The sequence below is a fragment of the Nannobrachium achirus genome (genome assembly GCF_963921795.1).
Source record: "Nannobrachium achirus genome assembly, chromosome: 3".
Taxonomy (NCBI): Eukaryota; Metazoa; Chordata; class Actinopteri; order Myctophiformes; family Myctophidae; genus Nannobrachium; species Nannobrachium achirus.
Window position 1 is genome coordinate 32,787,912 of NC_137812.1, and position 24,316 is coordinate 32,812,227.

General features: G+C 45.6%; 1 protein-coding gene across 1 annotated transcript in view; it reads right to left on the minus strand.

Moving 5' to 3' along the window:
* evi5l (ecotropic viral integration site 5 like) overlaps nt 1-24,316 on the minus strand; it is a gene marked incomplete at both ends in the record, with an annotated part of 39,721 nt that overhangs the window by 8,958 nt on the left and 6,447 nt on the right. Inside the window, 10 exons of the mRNA XM_080721052.1 lie at nt 9,633-9,773; nt 11,084-11,116; nt 12,743-12,796; nt 13,006-13,066; nt 13,434-13,531; nt 20,005-20,094; nt 20,621-20,764; nt 21,083-21,208; nt 23,099-23,173; nt 23,561-23,785. Of these exons, the coding sequence (XP_080577178.1) occupies nt 9,633-9,773; nt 11,084-11,116; nt 12,743-12,796; nt 13,006-13,066; nt 13,434-13,531; nt 20,005-20,094; nt 20,621-20,764; nt 21,083-21,208; nt 23,099-23,173; nt 23,561-23,785 (1,047 nt within the window). The remainder of the gene's footprint in view (nt 1-9,632; nt 9,774-11,083; nt 11,117-12,742; nt 12,797-13,005; nt 13,067-13,433; nt 13,532-20,004; nt 20,095-20,620; nt 20,765-21,082; nt 21,209-23,098; nt 23,174-23,560; nt 23,786-24,316) is intronic.

The following is a 24,316-nucleotide window of genomic DNA, read 5'->3' on the forward strand; positions in this document are numbered from 1 at the left end:
TAGTCCAGTGTTGGTTCCCAGGGAAGGTCCATGGGGAGAGAGAGTTCCAGAGAGTCGGGGCTGCCACTCTGGGTCTTTCACTGCTTTCTCTTACAAAAGTTGCATTGCTATTTTGGATAAAGAAGCAAGCCAAGCATTCACATATATATCAGTGTACAACATAATCTTGGTACCTCCGTTGTTATTTTTATTTCACTGTAACCATCAGCCAAAATTAGGCCCCAATGTGCTGTACATTTTGATCAATTTCCCAGAAGGCATTGTTTTATAAATAGAATGTTGTTTTCTGCAGGACAGTAGTGATGTGTAAAACAGATTACACTGGGTTGTGGGAAGAAGTTCACCATGGAAAACTCACATTACACTTTAATTTAGAAGCAGCAGTCTCCTGTCAGAAAACTACTCTGCCAATTAAACAACATTCTTCACAGTTTGTCAGTGGTATAAATGGTCTATGACAGTTGAGTTATTCACACACTTTATAAAACAACAATTTAGAAACCAGTGCAATAGATAAAGCTTGTGGTGAAGGCCCTGATTTTATGTAGCAGGTAAGGATCAGGTTGGTGTCATTCTGGTGTCACTCTGACTCATAAACTTCAAGATGAAAACGCTCACTCATAAATGTGAAACAATAGAGACATGGCAGTAAGTTAGAATGGGAAATAACACACACTATCCTACTGAGGTTAGATACAATATGATTGCGTGTATAAAACCTTGACAGATCATCTCAGCCTCAACACCAAACCACACTGGGAGCGACAGTGGGTGTGTGAACTCATGTGTATATGTGAGTCATCTGCAGCACGGTAAAGCTGAGCGTTAATTTAACCCTGGGAGCGTATTTCCGTGGCGTGTATGCATTGTGAATGGAAAGAACACGTATATGTTGAAATGACGAAAGGGAAAAAAGGATGTGTAGCCTATTGTGTATATGTGTATATTTCCTGCAAGGGATGGTAATTATATACACATCCCAAAGTAAATTCATAGCTCTTCTGGCAAAATGTGGAGAGAAACACCAGAGAACATTTACCCTTTTTTCAACATCATCTCCGTACATGGGTCTCCCACCGGGAATTATTTCATACTTTAGCTACTGAAAAATAGCAGATCTACGATGATGACATCATCAGTGGTCATTTCAAACAAGATTCAAAATATATTTTGTTATTTCTTATTGATGCAAAGACAGCGGGTTCTATTCCAGAATGCTAACTTTCCAGGAAGAGACAGGCTGTATTGTATATTTTCCATTAGCTTGGAGTCCAGTAGGCAGTTTTCTAAACTTTCCACAGCCCACCTCTGAGGTACAGAGCCAGTAGACGGAAATGGTGCCATCTTATGATAAGCATTAGTGCAGTTAGTAGTTTTTCTTTGAGACTCTCATACTTCTCAAGAAGACAGAACAGGTGTTATGTCCATTATTGATGAATAATGCCAATGATTCACAAGCTCAGTGCCAGCTGATAGTGATTGAAACTCATGTTCATACTGCATTCAAAACATGCAAACCACATGAAGTAACACACTGCGTGTGACAACACGCAAACTATTTCATGAATAACGTTTCCTAACATTATGAATGTCTTAAATAAAACCCTTCTCCTTTTCTGGCAAACCAATGTGGTTATGTGATGTGATTTGGTGAGAATGATATTAGGAAGTGCTTCCCATCAATCAGACACAGTACAAGCGAGTTCTTTAAAACAAACTTTGGTTTTGAAGACCACTATTTATCAAGGCTCAAGTTCTGAACACTTAAACATACAGTATACATTTTTTATATAATGCCAGCCTGTGCCAACCTGGTGCCAGGCTGCCAACTGTGCCAAACAGTGTGTGTGTGTGTGTGTGTGTGTGTGTGTGTGTGTGTGTGTGTGTGTGTGTGTGTACGCGTGCATGCGAGCGAGCGTATGTGTGTGTATATTAGGGTGAACATATTTCAGCCCCTCAAACCGGTACGCGAACCACTGTTGCCTAAAACCGGGACCCTCAAAGCAATGTGCACGTTAACGTGCATGCGCGAGCCCATTCTCTAAAGTTTATTGTCATACCGGAGGACAAGGTCCCCCATTGGGATAACAGCGCCATCTGGCGCTGCAACAGAGTAAAACTCATAAGCTCCCGTACGAGAAATATCATTTGTCGGTAGGGCTGTCAATCACAAACGAGGGCACCGCCCCCGAGTGTATATAAGCCCTGCGGGCTATCATAACTTCCTCTTCCGCACCTCTGCTTACCTGCAACTAGAGTATCGCGAACTCAGCCATATAAGTATAATTTTCTTTAAAGTTTAGCCTAAGCGTCGGCTAGGAAGTCGGCCACCGGCCTTTATAGAATATCTCCTGTACGTCTTTATTCTTCAGTTCCAACAGTTTCGGCGTTCTCACCTGTTTCCTCGCTGTAAGTTTCCAGCTTCTTCTCTGAGCTTGTTATTGTCCGATAGCCTCTTGTAGCTTAGCCTAGCTTCAAGCTATCGTTGTTCCACGGCCCTCGGCTAGCATGCTGCTATCCTTGTTCCCCTGGAAGTGTGCTCGATGCTGGAGACTTATCGCTGGTGAGGACACCCACCCGCGGAATTTCCTTCGATGATCCCGCAGGCTGCTTCATGTGGTGAGTCTTTCGAGTGTTAGCAAGTGCCTTGCTTGCTCGTTCCTTTGTTTGATAGCCTCATGCTAGAAGGCCCTCACCAGGGCACTGATTGCTAGCGCGCCCTAGCTGGGTGTCGCTATTTTCTTTACTTCTAGCTGGCTAGGACTTTCCAATGTTTGTCCGGTGGTTTCTCGTGTTGTCCCCGCCGCCCTGGTCTCGCCGACCAGGGCTACGGGCCTCTCCTGGCAGGTTGTGTGGGCACGCAGCGGTGCCCGCTGTTTGTGCTTCCTTCACTTAGCCTCCGCTAGCCTTGTGGCCTGCCTGTTTTTTTCCCTCCACCGGACTCTGTTGCCTCCGGGGCTCGCGGCGCTGTACGCCACAGCGCTGCTTCTCGCCCCGGGCCGCAGCCTGCAGCCACTACGCCTATAGGGGGCTCCAGCGCGCCGCTGGTGCCCTACGGCGGACGGCTGCAACGTCACGGGATTACTTGCTGGTTCTCGCCCTCTCTCCCGCTGGCCGCCGTCCCAGGGAGGAGAACCTGCTAGCCCGCCCGGCCGCTCCCACGCCGGGGGCGGCTAGCGGCGTGGTTTTTTCCCGCCTGCAGCCACGACGCCACGTTGTTTCTGCCTCCGGGGCTCGCGGCGCTGTACGCCACAGCGCTGCTTCCCGCCCCGGGCTGCAACCTGCAGCCACTACGCCTATCGGGGGCTCCAGCGCGCCGCTGGGGCCCTACGGCTGGCGTTCTGCAACTTCGAGGGACCCCGCCCGGCCGCTTCCACGCCGGGGGCGGCTAGCGGCGGCTCCGGTTCCCGCCTGCAGCCACAACGCCTATTGGGGGCTCCAGCGCGCCGCTGGTGCCCTACGGCTGGCGTCTGCAACTTTGAGGGACCCCGCCTGGCCGCTCCCACGCCGGGGGCGGTGAGCGGCGACGCCGGTTCCCGCCCTCTCTCCCTGGTACGGCTGGCGCCGTTTTATTCAGGGGAGAGAACCTACTGGTCCGCCTGGCTGCCCCCATGCTGGGGGTGACTAACGGCGACTTCCTCCTCCTTCCCCTTGGATTTTTCGTTCTCGGCCATGCTGGCTGAGCCCGGATCTTCCTGGCACGCTTATGTTCTGGTGGCACGCCTCCGAACAACGTTGTTAAAAGCGGGGATGAATTTGAGAGTGAGGATGAGGAGGGATGGAATTGGGTTGAAGGCTCTTCTCCCAGTATTCCTCCTACAAGTGAGTCTTGCAAGTCCTCGGTTCCACGAGGACCCTGCATCCTTCCGCCCACCTCCGCCTTTACCCCCTCTCTCCCCTCCTCCATGCAGAAGGAGTGGAATGGGTCGGCGGCGCCCCAGTACATCCCGCTCTCCCCTCCACTGTGCCAGTGGAAGGGGGCCTGGGTCTGCGGCACCCGGACTGTGGTTTTTTCCACATGGTGGGGCTCAAGGAGACCACTTACTTGCGCCCAAGCGCACTGAACACAGCTCTCCCCACAAGGCTTGTGGGAAGTGGGTGTGTTAGATGACATAGGGTTGAGGGCCTAGCCCTCCACGGGGTCTGGGTTCCGTGACGGCACACGGTCCTCCTCCCCCCGAATGCAGACGTTGAGTTCTGTCCCACGCAGGGGAGAATGAAAATCTCTGTTGCCCAGTAGCTTTTTCCCATGTCATCAGTAAGAGTATGGTAGTCGAAACAAAACTTTTGTTTACCTACCTCTCAGTCCCTAGCACAAAGGACCCTCCTCTCTGCTTACAGCCAGTCAGTGTATAGAGACCCATGCAGGGTTCTTTATTCACTCAATGGATTACTTATTGTCCCAGTCCTGCAGACTGGTGACAATTAAAAGGTTTTTCCCTGGTTTGCAATGGGCTCCACTGTTTTGCTATTAGTCACAATAACAAAGCTTCTCTTCTGTGCTATTCTCCTCTGTCTCCACTGAGCGGCACTGTCGTGCCGAGTTCAGTTCAGAACAGGAGTATGGAGTGTTATGTACAGCATCTTAACACTCTTCAGGGACGCCGAGCCGGACTCCTCCCACAGAACATGTGGGATGAGGTGGCGTAGATGACCTTGGACTGTGGGTACAGGGGTCCCTGACTACACAGGGACCTCCTTCCCCCAGGCGCTAATATTTATTTTCCTTATTCCATGCAGGGATAATGAAAATGGTTACTGCCTCCCTTGTCCCCAAGTCTTAAAGTGTTTTGAGCGAGCGTGGCCTGCTCACTCCTACACTTGCACGGACAACCTCTCTTCGCTTGCAACCGCTCAGTGTAGTGAAGCCCATGCAGGGCTTTCTACTCACTCACGATAACAGATTTCCCAGTCTTGCAGTCATGCAGACAGGTTACAATCAGAATGGGTTGCAGACATGCTGAGGTTCCCACCCATGTTAACTGCGGTTCACAGTGGTGCGGTTTCTCCTATGTGCATTTTTCCTCTGCCTACACTAAACGGCACTGTAGTGTCGATTCTAGTGCAGGACAGGAAGTGTTTCACTATCGGTGTGTGGGATTATGAGTTGGCCTAATTTTCCCTGCAAGGAACTATTAAAGGCCTCAGATCTGGTTTAAACGTTTACACGTTCTTCCCCGTGCTGGGGTAAATGTTTTTACGTAACGAACCGTATTTCGCAGAATGCTCTTTCTGTTTCTCTTTCCACCACCGTTCAACATGTTGACGTCACGTCCGTTGGCGCGGCCGTCACCGGATAAGGAGGGGAGCTTCCCGGATACGGAAGTGCTAATCCCCAACGTTCCTTCTCCCCCGTGCAACCTAACGGTTTCTCCCTCGTTTCACAGCACGTTAGCACGTTGTGTGAAACGGTTAGGTTCCGAACGGAACCCTTGTTTATTTAATACCCTTGATGGTATTCTGATAAACATTGGAGACTGTGCAATCCGAGCTATGGGTGTTACGTCAGTAACACGTGGCCTTAGATTGCATTTCTTGAACCACCCCCGCTTCCAGCTGGGGTAATTACACTCGAGCTCGCGCTTGTAAGCAGGGGCTCTAAGTGAGGAAATAAGCTCGGTACTATGCAATGGTGCTGTAGTAGAGCTCTTACGAGACCTGAACCAGCTTGGTTTTTGGACTCGAATTTTTCCTGGTTCGGAAAAAAGGGGGGGGGGGCTGCATCCCTTCTGGATTAGGGATATCACACCAACTTGGTGTTGGCCCACCTGAAGGCCTTGGGTTTTCAACGTCTTTTTGGCAAAAGTATGTTGACGCCCTCCCAGCAGATCTCCTTCTTGGGGATACCTATGGATTCAACCACGATGTCTACCCGCCTCTCTCTGGAGGGGGTGGACAGGTTCCTGACGTGTCTTCGCTCCTTTCAAATTGGACCAAGTGGTCAGTTACAAGGAGTGTATGAAGTTGGCAGGGCTGATGGCTTCAGCGGTGCAACTTCTTCGCCTGGGCAGGTTTCATATGAGACCGTTCTGGCGGTGGACACTGACGCTCAGGATTCCTCCCCTGCAAGGGTGCAGGGAAGTGGTGGTCAGCCAGGCCTGCATGGACGCGCTGGTCCCATGGCGGGACCAGGCGTTGTTAATGAGTGGAGTCTCCATAGGCGTGGTGGTGTCACGCAAGGTGATCACCACAGACGCCAGCCGCTCGGGCTGGGACGCCACCCACGAGGGGCGCTCAGCCAGGGGTCTGTGGACCCCGGCCACATTGGAGTACCACTTCAGTTATCTGGAGTTAATGGCGATCTACTTGGCTCTCAAGTATTTCGAACCGTTTCTCCGGGGTTGTCATGTCCTGGTAAGGACGGACGACATGGCAGCCTTGTACTTTCTCAACAAGCAAGGCGGCCTATCCTCGCGCACGCTGGATCAGCTGGCGCGCGAGATGACTCTCTGGTGCGTACCGCGCCTGAGGTCCTTTAGAGCCTCCCATGTTCCAGGCCTTCAGAACGGCGGCGCCGATCTGTTGTCCAGGGGGGAGCCTCGCTACGAGGATTGGTCTCTCCACCATGAGGTGGTGAGACAGATCTTCTCCAGGTTCGGTCAACCTCGGTTCGATCTCTTTGCTTCCCAGGAGAACGCGAAGTGCCCCCTCTACTTCTCAGTGAGGGGACCTTCGCCTCTGGGGGTGGATGCGTTAGCACACGAGTGGCCGGAAGGCCGTCTCTATGCGTTCCAACCGCTGGAACTGATCCTTCCCACACTGGAGAGGATCAGGAGTTCCAACCTGGAGGTTCTTCTCTTGGCACCGTCCAGGGGAGTGTGGAGGTCTCTGATCACCCCACTGCTCTACCGGTCCCCCTGGCAGCTCCCCTCGCATAGGGACCTGCTGCGCCAGGCGGGGGACGATATCTTCCATCCCGACCCCCAGGCCCTAGACCTGTGGTTTTGGCCTGTGAGAGGGAGAACCTGCTAGCCGCAGGCTTCTCAACGGCGGTTGTAGCTACTTTTCAGAGTGCTAAAGCCCCCTCCACTGGGGTGGTATATGATGGAAGGTGGAATGTTTTCTTGGACTGGTGTGAGCTACAGGAGCCACCTGTGGTGGCTCACTTGGCTCCAGCCCAGAAGGCGTTAGTTTTCTTGCGGGACCGCCTGGACCTTGGTCTGGCGTTCTCTACGCTTAGGGGTTATTTAGCGGCTTTTGATGCCTGTCACCTGGGGGTGTCAGGCATGGGCCTTTCTAAATTCCCTGAGGTGGTCAAGTTCATACACGGTGTCGACCGTTTAAGACCTGTGACTAGATTTTTGTTCCCTGCTTGGGATCTACAAGTGGTTCTTGAGGGCCTTTGCAAGGCACCCTGTGAACCGATTGGGAGGACCTCTTTGAAACATTTAAGTTTCAAGACAGCTCTTTTGCTTGCCTTGTCTACGGCTAAGCGTGTGAGCGACCTTCATGCGCTCTCTGTGAGCCCTGATTGTATGAGGTTTCTCAATAATGACTCCAGGGTTCTTCTTAAACCTCAATTGAGTTTTATTCCTAAGAACCGAATGGTCCCGAAGGAACCTGTTGTTTGACGGCTTTCCATCCTCCTCCGTTTGCATCGGAGGAGGATAGGCGTCTTCATTGTCTTTGTCCAGTTAGGGCCCTGAAGGCCTACTGTGACAAGACGGTGGACAGCAGGTCTACTTCTCAGCTTTTCGTGGTCATGAATGCCCGTCAGCGAAAAGCGGTGTCCAAACCCACTCTGTCGAGATGGATTGTGGATGCTGTTAGGTTGGCTTACACCCGGGCTGGGTCTGAAGTGCCAGAAGCACTTAAGGCCCACAGTACTAGGGGTGTGTCTACCTCTAGGGTTTTGTCCAAAGGTGTCTCCATTGAGGAGATTTGTGCGGCGGCGAATTGGTCTTCGCCGTCCACCTTTGCGACCTACTATCACCTGGACGTTGCGCCTTCTGCTATGGCGCATACGGTTCTAGGTGCTGCTGCCCCGCCTACTATGTAGTGGGGCGGCTCTCTCCCCTTCCTGGGACAGCTTGCTACTGTCTCTAGGATACCTGGGGGGGGACCCTGAGTCTTTCCCTTATATTACTGTAGTATTATAAGGCGGACCTGTGTCTGCCCTTAGTGCATATGGCAGGCCTCGGTCTGTCAGGGTCTCTTTTCTGTCTAAACACGCCCAGGCCCTGTGGGCCTGGGTCGGATCAGTCTTGAAAGGGGTCACGTCGGTTGACGGGACCTCCTTCCGGGTGTGGTCGGTGTGAACGACAGTCTTGTCGGTTCATGGCTTCTCGGGGAGTGTATGAGTCCCAATGGGGGACCTTGTCTGGAGGTATGACAATAAACGTATAGGTTCCGAACGGAACCATGTTTATTTAATACCGGAGGACAAGGTCCCCCAGAATAAAGCCCCTCGGTTCGCTAGTTGCGGGCGCAGAGGTGCGGCTTTAGAGGAAGTTATGATAGCCCGCAGGGCTTATATACACTCGGGGGCGGTGCCCTCGTTTGTGATTGACAGCCCTACCGACAAATGATATTTCTCGTACGGGAGCTTATGAGTTTTACTCTGTTGCAGCGCCAGATGGCGCTGTTATCCCAATGGGGGACCTTGTCCTCCGGTATTAAATAAACATGGTTCCGTTCGGAACCTATACGTTTGTGCACGCGCACATACACACAGGGTTGCATACAGGCAGTGAGTGATTGACAAACAGTCTCAGCGTTGAATTCAGACACGCAATGAATTTGTTCATGTTTTCTGATTGTTTAGGTGAGCATGTTTACATGAAAAGAACATGTTAAATGTCTATGCATGCAACCACTGAAAACAGCTACTATTATTTTAATTCTGGCAAAAAACGGGACAATTTTGTAGTGGGACATATTAGTGTTAGTGTAGAGATATTTGTCGGAACACGCAGCTTGAAAACGGGACAGTCCCAGCCAAACCGGGACGTCTGGTCACCCCAGTGTATGTGTCATATAGTCTTTTTGACCTCTATACAGCATAACGTCAACATGTTTTTACAAGCCTATTTGGTCAGAATCTATCTCATATTAAATTGGGGAAAAGATACGCTTGAGGAACCAATAAAATCTACAATAAAATCTGGAGTGTTCATTTAGACATTCAATCAGCTTTCCCTACAGTATGTTAGGTTTGTCATTACAGGCGATCTCATTTTCAGATTCGTCATACGATGAAGATGTATATTGTATACAGTAGGTCTTAAAAATGGGTACATTTCTACACGCGGAGTTAAATGAACATATTTAGTGTGGTCGCCCTAACAGGGCAACATTGACTATACTTGTCCACCTTTATTTCTTTCCGGATAAACTTTATTTTGCAGTGCTACTCCTCCCACATTCTTGGTGGCACCCGCTTGGGCCATATGTCAAATCGACTGGCTAGTTCTAGTTGTGTAATGCGTAATGTTTCTCAAAGTTGATTCCAGGGACTCTGTGGGTTCCTTTAGGGGGGGGGGGGTCTAAATGGACCCATACAAGTCAAGTCTATAGGTCCATTTGGTTCCATTTAAATGCTGTCAGAGTTAAGGGGAGACCTTGAAATGTAAAGGTTTGAGAAAAACTGGTGTGATGTATCGGGTACTGTGTTTCTGTGGGTCAGTGTTTACCTTGTGTTCCTGCAGCTCTCGGATGGTGTCCTGTGCTTTCTCCAGACTCTCGGTGGCTGTGCTGCACTGCTGCCTCACCACCGCCAGCTCCCGCTTTATCACGTAGTTCTCCTCTGCCTCCTGAGCCCGCGTCACCTGACCCTGGAACAGGACCACATGGCAATGGTCAGAGTAGTCTTTTATACTCCACTAGTCATATCTTACCATGACTGCTAGATGGTCGGTTCAAAGGCTGGAGAGGACAAACAACATGCTCAGGTAACAAACAATATTGAGGTTGTTTGTTTTAGGAGTATAAAGCACCGGTTCCCAAACCTTTTAGCTCAAGACCCAAAAGAGATTAGAGGGGCCCAAACTAGTGAAAACAGCAGATCTGACTGTGAGTGTAGATCGGCTATTTTCACTGCTTCTTAAACATTTTGTTTTCTAATTTATGGTTTATTAACCATTCAATGATATTTAGCCAACATTGACTCAATTATTCAGGTAAGTTATGTTAATGCCCATGGAGAAACAAACAAAAAGTAGGCCTACAATAAAGTGGACTATTATAGACAAAACATTTCTTTTTATGTGCAATACATGGCAGAAGCTGTGAATGGACAATGACGTATTGATGCCAGTATGGTCCTTTAAGGCAAACTTTGAAATAACTTTGAAATGCACATGACAATTTCCTTTATTTATTTATTATTACACTATTTATTTATTTGTATGCTTTATGTAGATACTGTAAGAGAGTTAAGAGACAGGACAGGAACTCTCAATCAGCATGGCTGGTGCACCGGTTGAGCAACCAGGCACTCGGGTGATGTCCATATAGTTAACAGTTACATTGTGTTGTAAGTTACTAGACGTAAAGACATAATATGCCCTTTATGCTATGTTATGTCAGAAATCTCAATTGTTGTTACATTATGGAAATATGCCTTAAAGGAGTAGTTCACCTACAAAATGACTATTCATTACTCACGCCATGAAGACTTGAGTTCAATAATATTGTTTTGTTTTGTTGTTGCATTCCTAAGACAATACATTGATTACAATAAATATACCCCCATTGATTCCGGACGGGGTCCCCATCCAGAATCAATATACTGTAGTATAGTAAATTTACTATAATCATTTTTTTTAAATGAAAAACGACTCCTTTAATCCTCAAAACCGAGATATTTCTCAGTGCTGAGCTTCTGAACCTTGGCATGCTACTGTACATTGCAGGGTTGTACTGCATGTTCACATCATGCAGCCATGGGGATCGGTGGTGGGTCTTAATGAGGGAAAGGATGGGTAAGGATAAAATAAGCAAAACAAAACTCATTCTGTCATGCAGACGTTGTTGGTTACTGTTAAGAAGAGGGACGTACACAAACAGCAGTGCCAGGAGGGGGAAAAACTGAAAAGAATGGAGTGAGAGGAGAAATAGACAGGAAGATCAGTCAGTACTCTACCTGTATCAGTCTGTCTGCCAGAGCAGCACTCTCCTACAAGACCACCGAGGACAGGAAGAGGAAGATGAGTAACAGATGAAGATAGTGACAGAAAGGTTGTGGCACCCCAGGGATGGATAAACCACAAGGAAGCCAAAGAGGGAATTGAAGGGAAAGGTAGTTTTACTCAATAGGAGAGGATGTACGTAACAACCACTGGAATTTTGTGAAAAAGAAAGGAGCATCAAATCACAGAGAAAAGACAGATTTCCAAGTGAATAGGAGAGGGAGGCCTGATTTATGCTTTGAGCAGGAAAAAAAAAAAAAAAAACGTTTTTAAACTGAAAAAGTGCCCCATTTAACGTCAACATACCGAACATTTGTTATTTCAAGTTGCATAAAAACATACATCAGGCCACAAAATAGGACAAACTGCTTTTGCTCACAGAACAGAACAACCCGGCTGTATTCTATAAATGGGCTCATTTATTAGCAGACGTACAACCATTCCCACACAAACATACACAACAGACAGACAAGCTCTTCAGCACAAACGACTCTGAACAGAGCGGCGGGTAATGAAGGCTAGGGAAGGCTATTATGCCTTCCCAAATGCTATGCTGGGTATTTTATAAATTATATATAATATATGTGCACAGCATTTGTGTGTGTGTGTGCTGTTGCTGCATCTTGCCGCCCCCCAGTGACGATCAGTTTATAATTCAGCAAGACTAAATTGGAGGTCGGGCTTCAATTCGGGTCGATCATAATGTTCAACCTACGACATGCGTCGTCATGCACCGACATGTGATGATGCGCGCAGCACACAGCTCCTGGTGTTTGTGGCACTGTGTGCTCGCGCTAATGCAGCAGACACGGGTCGGAGACTTCAGCAGTAAGCATGGAGCATGTCCCAAACACTGAGTCTGAGGGAAATGTGTTGACAGTGTTGTTATGGTTTTATTGGATGTGGCGTTGTGCCGGAGGGAGCTCGTAGCACAACGCCGTGTTCCCTAGAATCCCCACTGCTGTCCCTTGCATTGGATGTTTATTTTGCGGTGCTGTGTGGAATCGCCTCGTCCGTCCAACACACACACATCTCCCAAGTAAAGACTGACTTATACTTCGTAGTATGACGTGTTGCAGGCTGAAAGTGGCTGATCTACAAGCTCACAACGCGTCACAGATGCAACGCATTGTGAGCTTGCAGATTGTCTATTTTCCAGACGCGGAAACTTGCAGGAAACTTTGATAGGGACATGGCTAAATTGCACTGCAATATTATTTCTTAATAACCTACACATGGTCTGGTCTTAATAAATGACCTTTTGATTTTTAAACAGAAACCTTGTTGTTATTATGATATCTTTATCCTTTCTAATACTATTGCTTGTTATTATTATTAGTTCATATTTCATGATCAGTCATTTCAAATGTCATCCTGGCACTGTGTATAAATTGGTCAATTCTTTTTGGGTGCCCACGATAGCCTCTCCAAACGTTCGGCTCACCCGCAGCAATACAAAATGATCAAATTACCACACACACAACGCACTCAGATTGGTCTGTTCCTAATGTGAAGAGCCTTCTGGTATCCACTCAAGTCGTTTCATTCCAATATGTCCTCCATAAACCAGTCTTATGTGAGTATTTTACATAGAGTCAATTCCCATCTCTTACCTTCTCCAAGGTCTCAATCCTCTGCTTCAGAAGCCTGTTCTCTGTACGCAACCTCTGAAATGTGCACGAGAGAGAGAGAGAGAGAGAGAGAGAGAGAGAGAGAGAGAGAGAGAGAGAGAGAGAGAGAGAGAGAGAGAGAGAGAGAGAATTATATTATTATATCAGTCATTTCATATAGTGTATGCATTTGATCTTTTCTCCAAAACCTGGCTCTTTTATTTAAAGTGCACAAACACATACATCAACATTTGCACGCAGCCCACCTTGATCTCAATTTGCTCTTCCATTTCTTTGTTCTTAATTGTGGTATATTCTTTCTCAAGCCTGGTGAATCAAGCAGAGTAGTGTAAATATAAAACAGTAATTCACTGTTGTATTTTGCAATATCAAAATAAACAAAATGTAAAGGTTTATAGCTGTACAGAATCGTTTCACTTTCATTATTTCCTCAAGTGAAAAGTGACAAGTACCCTGTCATTTAAGGAAACAGATGTCTGATCAACCCAGATGCTAGATCACAAAAGCATTTTTTTTTTTCAAAATGGCCATCAGTATCATACAGTAGCGAAGACCACAAACCTCAATCAATACAACAATAGCATCGCGTCCCATTGGGCTACGTTACACATTAAGCATTTTCTCCCCTAAAGCAAGCCTTATTAGCTGTCAGCTGAACAATAAACAGTCTCACTTCTTCATCCTCTTGGGGTTATATTTGATCTGGTAAGCCCTGAGGATCAGCTTGTCTGGGCAACTGTCAAACTGGTGGGGGATCACCTTCTGGAAATGCTGCAGAGACACAGAGCAGACAGACACACAGAGAGAGGCACAGATGAGATTAGAGAGACAAAACATGTCATTCATGGTTTATGTACGGGCTGGGAGCTGACACGTAAAAAAAACAATAAGTACTCTCATGTAAAAGTATCAATACTGCAATGTAGAAATACTCTGTAAGGGTGCCCTCATACCAAAATACCCATGAGAGTGGAATCCGCGTTCCGCCAATGCATTTCAATGATAAGGGAGCGTTTTTTGCAGAAATCCTCTGCTGGCATGAAACCGCTTCACTCTCTGAAGCGGTTCATGGGTTTCATGGGTGTGAGGGCTCCCTTAGGGTGCCCTGACACCAAAATACCTATGAGAGTGGAATCCGCGTTCCACCAATGCATTTCAATGAGAGTGAAGCGGTTTCATGCCAGCAGAGGATTTCTGCAAAAAACACTCCCTTATCATTGAAATGCATTGGTGGAACGCGGATTCCACTCTCATAGGTATTTTGGTGTCAGGGCACCCTAAGGGAGCGTTTTTTGCAGAAATCCTCTGCTGGCATGAAACCGCTTCACTCTCATTGAAATGCAATGGTGGAACGCGGATTCCACTCTCATAGGTATTTTGGTGTGAGGGCACCCTAAGGGAGCGTTTTTGCAGAAATCCTCTGCTGGCATGAAACCGCTTCACTCTCATTGAAATGCATTGGCGGAACGCGGATTCCACTCTCATAGGTATTTTGGTGTGAGGGCACCCTTACAAGTAAAAGTATGGCATTCAAAATATACTTGAGTAAAAGTTCAAATAATTGTAGTGGAGTAAAAGTATAATATTCGCCTCTGAGATGTAGTGGAGTAGAAGTAAAAGTATTAGAAATGAGAAATATTCCAGTAAAGTAGAAGTACCTCAGAATTGTACTTATAAGTACAGTAGGCTACTTGAGTAAATGTACTTAGTTACTTTACACCACCACTAACCAAGGTTGTCCCTTTTGTGAAAAGAAAGGAGACAAAAAAGATTACAGGTCAAATAAAAATGGTGCAATGCAAAGTCATACTTTTTCTTTTTCTTTTCTGGAAGGATACCACATCTTTGGTTGATTAACTGATCTGTTTGATCAGATTTACCTCAAATCACAGGTCATGTTCTTCGGATAGTGAAAAACATTGCCACAAGTAGGGTGACCAATCTAAATCGTTAGGACACAATTGAGAATATGTTTTAAAATATTTCATTTTAAAGTGAATCTTTCTCTGTCTTCCAAACAACACTTGCTTGGGACAATGGCAAGAAACAGACCCGAGGCACAGAGATGCTCAGCAGGAGACTGTTTTAATGAAGGGTTTAATGAAGGGTTTAAAGGCAAGAATGAGGGCATACCCCTCAGCCCTCAGGGCTGCCCCCAACAAAACCTGATGTTGTTGGTCTCCTAACAAAATGTTGGTGCAATTTATAAATTATGCAGGTCAGCTACACACCCTCAAAGTGAGTCGTATTTGCGCATGTGCAGCAGAGTGGAAAGACATTTAAGTCATCATACAAATATAAATGTGTTTACGTTGAACAAACTGCTCTATACTATTTTCTACAAGCTCCATTTTATTTGTCTGCTGACGATTTGACCAGCAGGAAGTGAAGTGGTGTGAAACTTTAGTCTCTGGGGAACATCTAAGGCTGCCGCAATCCAATTTGTCAAAGCACACAAAGTGACCCTGGAAGCAATTAAAAGTTTATCGAGCGTTCATTTGCTCTGAGGGCTCAAGGTTTGCATGAAAAGCAAAGGGATGCAGCTCTCTCTTATCTCTCTCAAGTCTGTCTACACAACACAACTGAGGAAACTAGGAAATTAATATACACAGAGAAACAGGTGAACGGAATGGCATAATAAACACAAGATGAAGATCATCAGACTAGTAACTAGAGCCAAAAACTAAACCAAAGGTGACACCTAGAGGTGAACCGAAGGAATGGTATAAAGGAAACAGCTTGCTAGTCTTGTTTCTAGCAGTTTGCAATGTTAGAGAGGAAGAAAAGGGAAACTATACAACAGGAAGGCTGATGTTGTGAGACAGAGGATGCTCAAAGTCTGTGTGGAATACATCATCTTCATGTTGTGGCTGACAGTGGTGGAAAAGGTACTCACATTTTATACTTAAGTAAAAGTATCAATACTGCTGTGTAGAAATACTCTGTTAGGCTGCCCTCAGACCAAAATATGGTCGGCAGTGGATAAACTCTTCTGGTGCGCTGCTGGCAAAAAACGCAGAGAGCATATTCCGTCCCAAAGCCAGTGACGCCCCTGTCACTCACTTCCCGCACCGCCCTCCCTCTCTGTAGCCTGTTACACTAGCGTAGCGATCCTCATCATATTTTACGTGTCAACTCTATAATGGACAGGCGAAGGGTACTCGCCCTTGCTTTATTGGAAGGGGAGATGCAACAAGCTAAAAAGAGAAGAGTTTGGGTGCACGAGACTCTTGATCAAAACAAAACATCTCCCAGTCCCTTCCTGATTCTCAGAATGTTACGCCTTCGACTCACCCGATTGGACAGGGGGGGAAACCAGAATCTGCGTGGAGAATTTCTTTGCTCCAGCATAAACGCAAGGTCTGCGCGGAGCGCAGATATCCTCCACTGACATGAAACCGCCGCCTTCTCATTGAAATGCATTGGCGGAACGCGGATTCCACTCTCGTAGGCATTTTGGTCTGAGCCCAGCCTTAGGGTGCCCTCACACCAAAATACCTATGAGAGTGGAATCCGCCTTCCGCCAATGCATTTCAATGAGAAGGGAGTGTTTTTTGCAGAAATCCTCCGCTGGCATGAAACCGCTTCAGTCTCATTGAAATGCATTGGCGGAACGCGGATTCCACTCTCATAGGTACTTTGGTGTGAGGGCATCCTTAGGCTGAAGCCACACCAAAGTACCTATGAGAGGGGAATACACTTTTCGCCAATGCATTTCAATGGGAATGGAGTGTTTTCATGCCAGTAGAGGATTTCTGCAAAAAAAAAAACTGTTCTCATTTTAAATGCATTGGTGGAATGTGGAATCCACTACTCATAGGTATGAGGTAAAGTATTGGCATCAAAATATATTTAAAGTACCAAAAGTAAAAGAAGTACAAAATGTTTGAAAATAGCAGCTCTACAAGCTCACAATTTTCAAATAGCCACGGTATAAAATAGGGCTAAAGGTGATTAATGTATGTTTTACAATATAATAACTTATATCTGTAAAGTAAGGGAGGGGTCGTTAAAAATTACCCCCCCTCCCAAGGAGGATTTTAGGGGAGGGTCATGCTATTTTGATTTTAATCTCGGGGAGGGGGATGCTATTTTAATTTGATTGTCAGGGAGGGTCATGCGATTTTGAATAAAAAAATAGTCCAGGTTTTATAGGCCTATATATATTTTACTACAGCATTCCTTTCGGTTATACTATTATTTAATTAAGGAACGCTGTAGTAAAATACAACAATGATACCCCCCTCTGCTTTCTCCTCAATGGTACATCCCAGCTATCACTGACGCGCTTCACAGAAGTGCGGAACTTCAGTCTCTCAATCAGTGCTTGAATGAGCACAGAGCGGAGAGATGCTCTCAAAAGTTTGTGCACGACGATATTTCATGATTATTGAGGGCTCTAATTGACCTAGTGCAACTTGACATTGTAATGGAACCAAATGAACCCTACAGGTCCATTTTCCTTTTTGGACAGTTGGTTGAGGGCTGGGATGAGCCAATAGATTTTATTAAATCAATGATGTTGGAGATGCGACACTCTCAGCCGTGTCTTGGACAGTAACAATGGATTAAATAATATAACAGGCTAATAGGTCTATCTGACTGCAGTGAATCCTTCTCCAAAACAATCAATACTGCCAGCAATTAAAAGACGTAAAAGACTAGGTCAGACCAATTTGATTATTAATTAGTGCATGGGTCGCAGCTGGCTACTTCAGCTGAAACTGTACACTTTATCGTGTAAAATAAAGTCCAGGACCATTATGGCTTATGGTATTCCATTAGCAGACAACAAATGCATCCCCTTGTTTTCACCTAAAAACTGGATTGATTCTTCAAAATGTGGACTACATCACATCACAAATGCAGCGCACTCAAGGTAATTATTGTGGTTTATCCAGATGCTTTGCCATTAGGCTACTCACACGAGTAATGTAATGAATATGCTGACAGACAGACAGAATAAAAAGAGTCCACGAATCTCCTCCTCCGGTGCCGATATCCCGCCAGCAGCGTCAGTTCTGCAAATGCTAAGGTATGGCAACATGGCTGTTGTCATGCACGTGTGAAGGCACGCATGCAATACACCAGTCATGTTGGCAATACTTAGCAACAAGCATGATGAATTTATTTTAAGAAGTTAATTTTATTATTTCCCCTGTAAGGTATGGCAGCTACCATACCCACACGTGTGCCTCTGTAATCCGTTCGCTGCCTCGCAGGTTATGCTTCTGTGTTGCACATAGAAGACAGAACATTTTTTCCGACTTTATATCGCCCATCCCCGTGTGTGTGTGTGTGTGTGTGTGTGTGTGTGTGTGTGTGTGTGTGTGTGTGTGTGTGTGTGTGTGTGTCGCTGCAGTCGCTCTCTCTCAAAAAGCAAAAAGAGGAGAGAGCTCGCTAGAGATGTTGCATCTGTCCAAAAACAAAAAGGTCTCATCTCACAGTGCACTCTAACTTCTTCATAAAGATGTTAAACTTGGTCACACATAGAGTGATTAGGCTACTTTGTCTGATGTGAAAACATTGTGATGGATAAAGACATGGATGTTACCTTGTGTGTTGGATCCAGTCAATTTGAAGAAAGTAAATAATCCAGCGTTTAATTTGAGGTGAGGACAATAAAAGCACAGGACTACGTTTTCATCACAACTGCTTGGCTGAAGACCCATTCTATAGCCTATTATGTCATTTTATCATTCAGACCAGCTGACTGGAGTGAGAGCTTAATTGAAATGAACTACATTGCGCAGTGAACTGGAATTAGGTGTATGATTAATCGTCTCGACAGCCCTAACTATAAGTTAAGGTTTTAGGCATAATTTTACTGTGGTAAATGTCATGTTGTTAGGGGAGGGTCAATCTTTTTTTTTTTAATGCCAGGGGAGGGTCATTGATTTTCCCCCAATTGAGAGGGAGGGCCATGGCATTTTATATCAGGGCTTATACAATTTCTCCAGTAACACCCCTCAATAAAAATCGACCCCTCCCTAACTAGTAACTTAAGTTTTCAAATGTCAAAGTTAAAAGTACAATATTTGGATCCAAGATGTAATGGAGTAGAAGTAAAAGTATTGGAAATTGGAAATACTCCTGTAAAGTACAAATACCTAAACATTGTACTGTAAAAGTATAGTACTAAAGTAATTCTACTTAGTTACTTTACACCACTGGTGGATGACGTGCCACATCGGCATCATGGAGACACGGAAAAGACATGCCAGTCAAGGCCAGAATACAGACTGGTGGAGCTTTAAATGTGTTTGAGTGTACTACTCAGCATCAGCAAGAGAGAGCAGATGGTGGTGGACTTTACTTTTCATCCGGAGAGAGGATGAGGAGGTGGTCCAGATAGAGTGACAAGTACTGTACATGGGGCCGGGGGTGCACTTGGACAACTGTTAACACAGATGTCCTGTACAAGAGGGGCCAGAGCCGGCTTTGTTTCCGGAGAAGGCTCAGGTCCTTTTGGTGTACAATGGCTGAACATGTTCTGCCAGTGCAGTGCTGGGTGTGGTGGTATGCTGGCGGGCAGCACCAAGGACAGTGCTGGGTGTGGTGGTATGCTGGCGGGCAGCACCAAGGACAGTGACATCAGGAAGCTGAACAAGCTTGTTAGGAAAGCTGGAGGAGGTGGCCAATAGGAGGATGAGGACCAAATGCTTAGCAATCATAGACAATCAATCCCTCTCAACCTTTTTATACCACGACTCCATATTATGAGGGAACGTTTTCGGCTCTTGTCTGTGAGAATAATCTCCCCGCTTTGAGCGAGCCACTCTGTAATGTTACATCGCAATCTAAATGTAAGTGGTCCATGTATTTGTACCACCCGTTTATATTGAACATAGGTCCTAAGTAAATACTTTATGAACAGCTAAAATCAGTTTGTGTGCCTCAGCCTCTGCGTGCAAGGGCTTGTGTGAATGTGTGAGTTGTCTTCTGCTGCTGCTTGTTCTCAGTTGTTGTTGGAGGAGCACACTGCACAACTCCTCCTCCGGCTGGCTCGTTCAGCATGATCAGAGTCAGGCTAGGGGATGTTAAATCTACTACTGGACTGTTATAATGTATTTGTATTAGCTGTCAGGTAATTAGATAAAGTTACCTACCTACCTACCTACCTACCTACCTACCTACCTACCTACAGTACCTACCTACGAAAGCGTGGCACAGTACATTTCACCTTGGCCATGAACACAACCTTTTGCAAGGCTACATCTCCTGGTGTATGTGGTGTGGTTTACCTGTGACATGCCTTCCATATCCAACTGAATGAGGTCAGTCTGGTTGTACTGCAGGATGGCCATACCAACACGGAAGATGATCTCTAGACCCTATGGATGTGATACACAGACAACATGACACCTTTAAACAAAATACATATTAACACTTAAATAAGACATAAAGGAATAGTCCTCCCAAATGACTTATTTTCTATAAATTACACACCCCACAAAGCCAATACCCATTGAATTCATGGAGATTCTTTTAGTTTTTGTTGAATTCCAAAACCACTAAGTTGATGACCAGGTCATCGGTCAGTAGACTCTTTGTCTCAAGAGACCTGAGACTAATTGTATTTGGTCTGGTCTTTTTTCCCACTACATTAAATGTCTTCACCGAAAATAGCCGATCTGCAATCTCACAACGTGTCCCACTGCGACGCATTGTGAGCTTGTAGATCGTCTATTTTCTGCGAATGTTCCTCAAAGAATTGGGAAGTTAGGTTTCTGGTGGTAAAAGGTGTGTGTGTGTGTGTGTGTGTGTGTGTGTGTGTGTGTGTGTGTGTGTGTGTGTGTGTGTGTGTGTGTGTGTGTGTGTGTGTGTGTGTGTGCGTGCGTGTGTGTGTATGTCTCATACCTCATACATGAAAATGTCAAAGATCCGCGTGGCAACAGGCATTGGGAGGAAGGTGAGGAAGAGGGTGAGGAACCAGGAGGAGGCGTACATGGAGGTGAGGAAACTCTGCGAGCGGAAATGGAGATTGAGCTCTGGAAGCTGCTCCTGTAAGGAAGGATGATGGAAAAGGAGGGAAGAAGTTGAATTGAGAGAAAGACAAAAAGACAGAGGGAGAAAGGCAGCACGCAAGAGAAAGAGAAAAGGCAAAAGAAAGAGGCATGGCCGGTCAACACCTAAGCCACACAAATGTGAAAAAAGGCAAGGCACACAAACATATCGTCACTGTCGTGCAGAAACCTCGTATCTCCAAGTTTCAAATGTGTATGTTTTTTTTGTAAATTAAAGCCCTACTTCCTCACACAAAAGTGTTGCACAAAACTAGTGAAAATAGCTGAGCGACAAGCACACAACGTAGTCTCTTACCTGTAGTAGGTACTCAAACTGGTAAATACACAGGCCCAGCTCAGCCATGCTGGGTTTGAATAGTTCCCTTAGCCGGTACTCCTGCATCAGACGCACAAACACACAGAATGCCTCCTCCTCTGGCATCTGGTAAGGAAGGCAGACAGTACATTTGTTATGCAAAGCAAGGGTTCCCAAACTTTTCAGGCTGTGACCCCTCAAAATTATCATATTTGAACTGGGGTCCACCATCCTGAAAAGCACTTTGAATGGTAGGTATTACATTTAGGGCCCTATTATGATCCAGGTCTTATGCCTTATGCCTTAACTTCTTTACCTTTTTTTGGAGCTGTGTGAAGCACAGGCTCCCTATACGTGGCCGTGTGGGTCTGTCTGTGTGTCTGTCTGTGTGTGTGTCTGTCTGTGTGTCTGTATGTAGCCTGAACTTCCTAAACTTCGGCACGCTACTAGTCCCACAGTTTTGCCACCACACACTCGCGCCATATGTCAAATCGACCGGCTTACTCGGGAATCGTGGGCTAGTAACTTGCTAAGAGAAAGGTTCAATAGTTTAATTGATATTAATTTATTAGTGAATTAATTTTCCCCATTGACTTATAATGGGAATCGCAAAAACTCACATTCAATTATTTGTCTCTCGCAAACCATAGGGGCTAGAGTTTCAAGACTTGGAGAGGAGGTTCATAATGATTTCAAGGATTAAATAAAAAATAATTGTGTCATTTGGCCGCATGGTGGCGCCATAACACCCCACTTTACGTTTTGGCCTGTAACTCTTGAACCGTAGGTCGGAAAATTAAAAATATTTTTTCCCTGGATTCCTTGGGTCATGACGCATCTCCCCATATAGGCCACGCCCATTTGCGCCATGATAGATTTTCCGCCATCTTGAATTTTCTCCAAAACACACTTTTTGCTCCTTTTCCTACATATTTTCTTCAAATGTCACAAAAATCGGTACACATGATCCACACACACACACACACACACACACACACACACACACACACACACACACACACACACACACACACACACACACACACAGCTCCACTTCACACGGGTGTGATTTTTACTATTTTGTTTTTGTTTTTTAAATATTTCAAATAGCTGATCTGCAAGTTCACAACGTGCAGATGTAGATCAGCATTTGAAGTATTTAAAAATAGTAAATAAATGTCAAAATAGTGAGAAAAAGGTAAAGAAGTTAAAGTGATAGTTCACCTATTTTTGACATGAAGCTGTATGAAATACTTGCCATTAAAATAGTGGTTACAAATGTATTAATCCATTACCAGAGTCCCGTGGTCAGAGTTCTGGTCAGTTTTAGATGAATATAAAGTAGTTCCGGTGATTTGGCAGGGGCTCATGGCCCAATCAAAAATAGATGAATCCACAAAACTAGCTTCATTTGTATTGTTGACCTATTTCTACCAAATAGACCAACTTTCGTTCAACTTTGACCCCTCTGTCACATGGTACTATTTTTTGTGTCCAGTATCACTACGCCGCTGCAACGTATTTCCCCAAAACAAGGTGCTTTGCAGGCAGCTGATCAGAACGAAACCTCGCTCTATATGGTAGAAATAGGCCAACAATACAAATGACGCTAGTTTTGTGGATTATTCTATTTTCAATGATTGGGCCATGCCAAATGGCCCCCAGCCCATTGGAACTACTTAATATTCATTAGAAACTGACCAGAACTCTGACCACGGGACTCTGGTAATCAATTAATACATTTTTAACCACTGTTTTAATGGCAAGTATTTCACACAGCTTTATGTCAAAAATAGGTGAACTATCACTTTAAGGCATAAGGCATAAGACCTGGTTCAAAATTGGGCCCCTAGTTTCACTCGGTTCCACAGATACATATTGTGAAAATAGCTGAATTACAAGCTCACATCCACAAAGTAAGTCTCCAATGGCAAGATACAAAACCATCTCAATGAAATATCCTCATCAATCCTATAGTTACTGTAGTACATTTAGGTACATTTAGTTGACCATTACCTGCATTAGCAGCAGGCCGACGATGAATGCACTGCCTTGGCAGTATCCCACCTCCCGATCAACCAGTGAATATGCCTGAAGAAAAACCCCACAAACACACATTAGGTTGGTTTCATTTCATGTGAATAGGAAACGACAAGGGTGACATTTGTAATCATTACTGTATTCAGTCAACTCCTTGAAATGCCCCAACACACGCAGGCATTCTTCGATAAATTGAGTACAAAGGACCCCAATGGAAACAAGCCATATTGCTTTCTTGGGTTTAAAACCCTCTTGCAGACCTTGTATTGATCTGTACTTTCCTGTGCTTGTTTTTGAAAACTATAAAAAAAGTATGCAATCAATCAATAAACAATTAATTCACTATGCAGTCTTTTGACCTTTCAGAAAACCTTTCCACCAAGACCGAAGCTCAAGGGTGAATATTCAACATTCAAGGAGGTCCAATACTTTCCTCACCTTCATGACATTAAACAGCACTTCCTGACCGAGGCTGTCTTGACCTTTAAAGAACTCATGCTCTGGGTAGGTGCGGGCTATGTCCCTGCGGATGAGCTTCTCACAGGGGGACGACATCTTCAGCAGCTCTGAGTACTGGTTCTTCACCGGCATGTCTGTGGCGTTGCCCAGCAACTGCCACACTATGGCCCGGAAGTGGTGGGGAATCCCCTTCCTAATCAACTCCTGGTGGTGAGAGGGTGAGAGAGAGAGAGAGAGAGAGAGAGACAGACAGACAGACAGACAGACAGACAGACAGACAGACAGACAGACAGACAGACAGACAGACAGACGACGAAAGGATGGGGAGGAGAGAGGTGAACAATATCAATTGTTATCGACTCCTAAGAAATAATTGCAATTTTGAAATAATTAATAAAATCAATTAAATATATAATAATAATTCTTCTAAATTAAGAAAACAGTCCTTACTGAAGACCAGAAGCGTAATATCTCCCTTGGTAAAGGAGGGATTCTCCATCTCCTTTGACTGAGCGAAAATGTATCACTAACAGTGCTTTTCCACTGCATTGCACCAGCCCAACTCAACTCCTCTGTACTTGCTTTTGGTACCAGACACAGCCAGGTAATACTTTTTCCAATGCAGGTAGTATACCCTCAGTGTAGCTGGTCATCACACAGAGACATCCAAACCTCTGCATAGCAGCGTGCTAAAAGAACAATGGCAGCATGTCTGGAAACAAGCTCTACTTCACG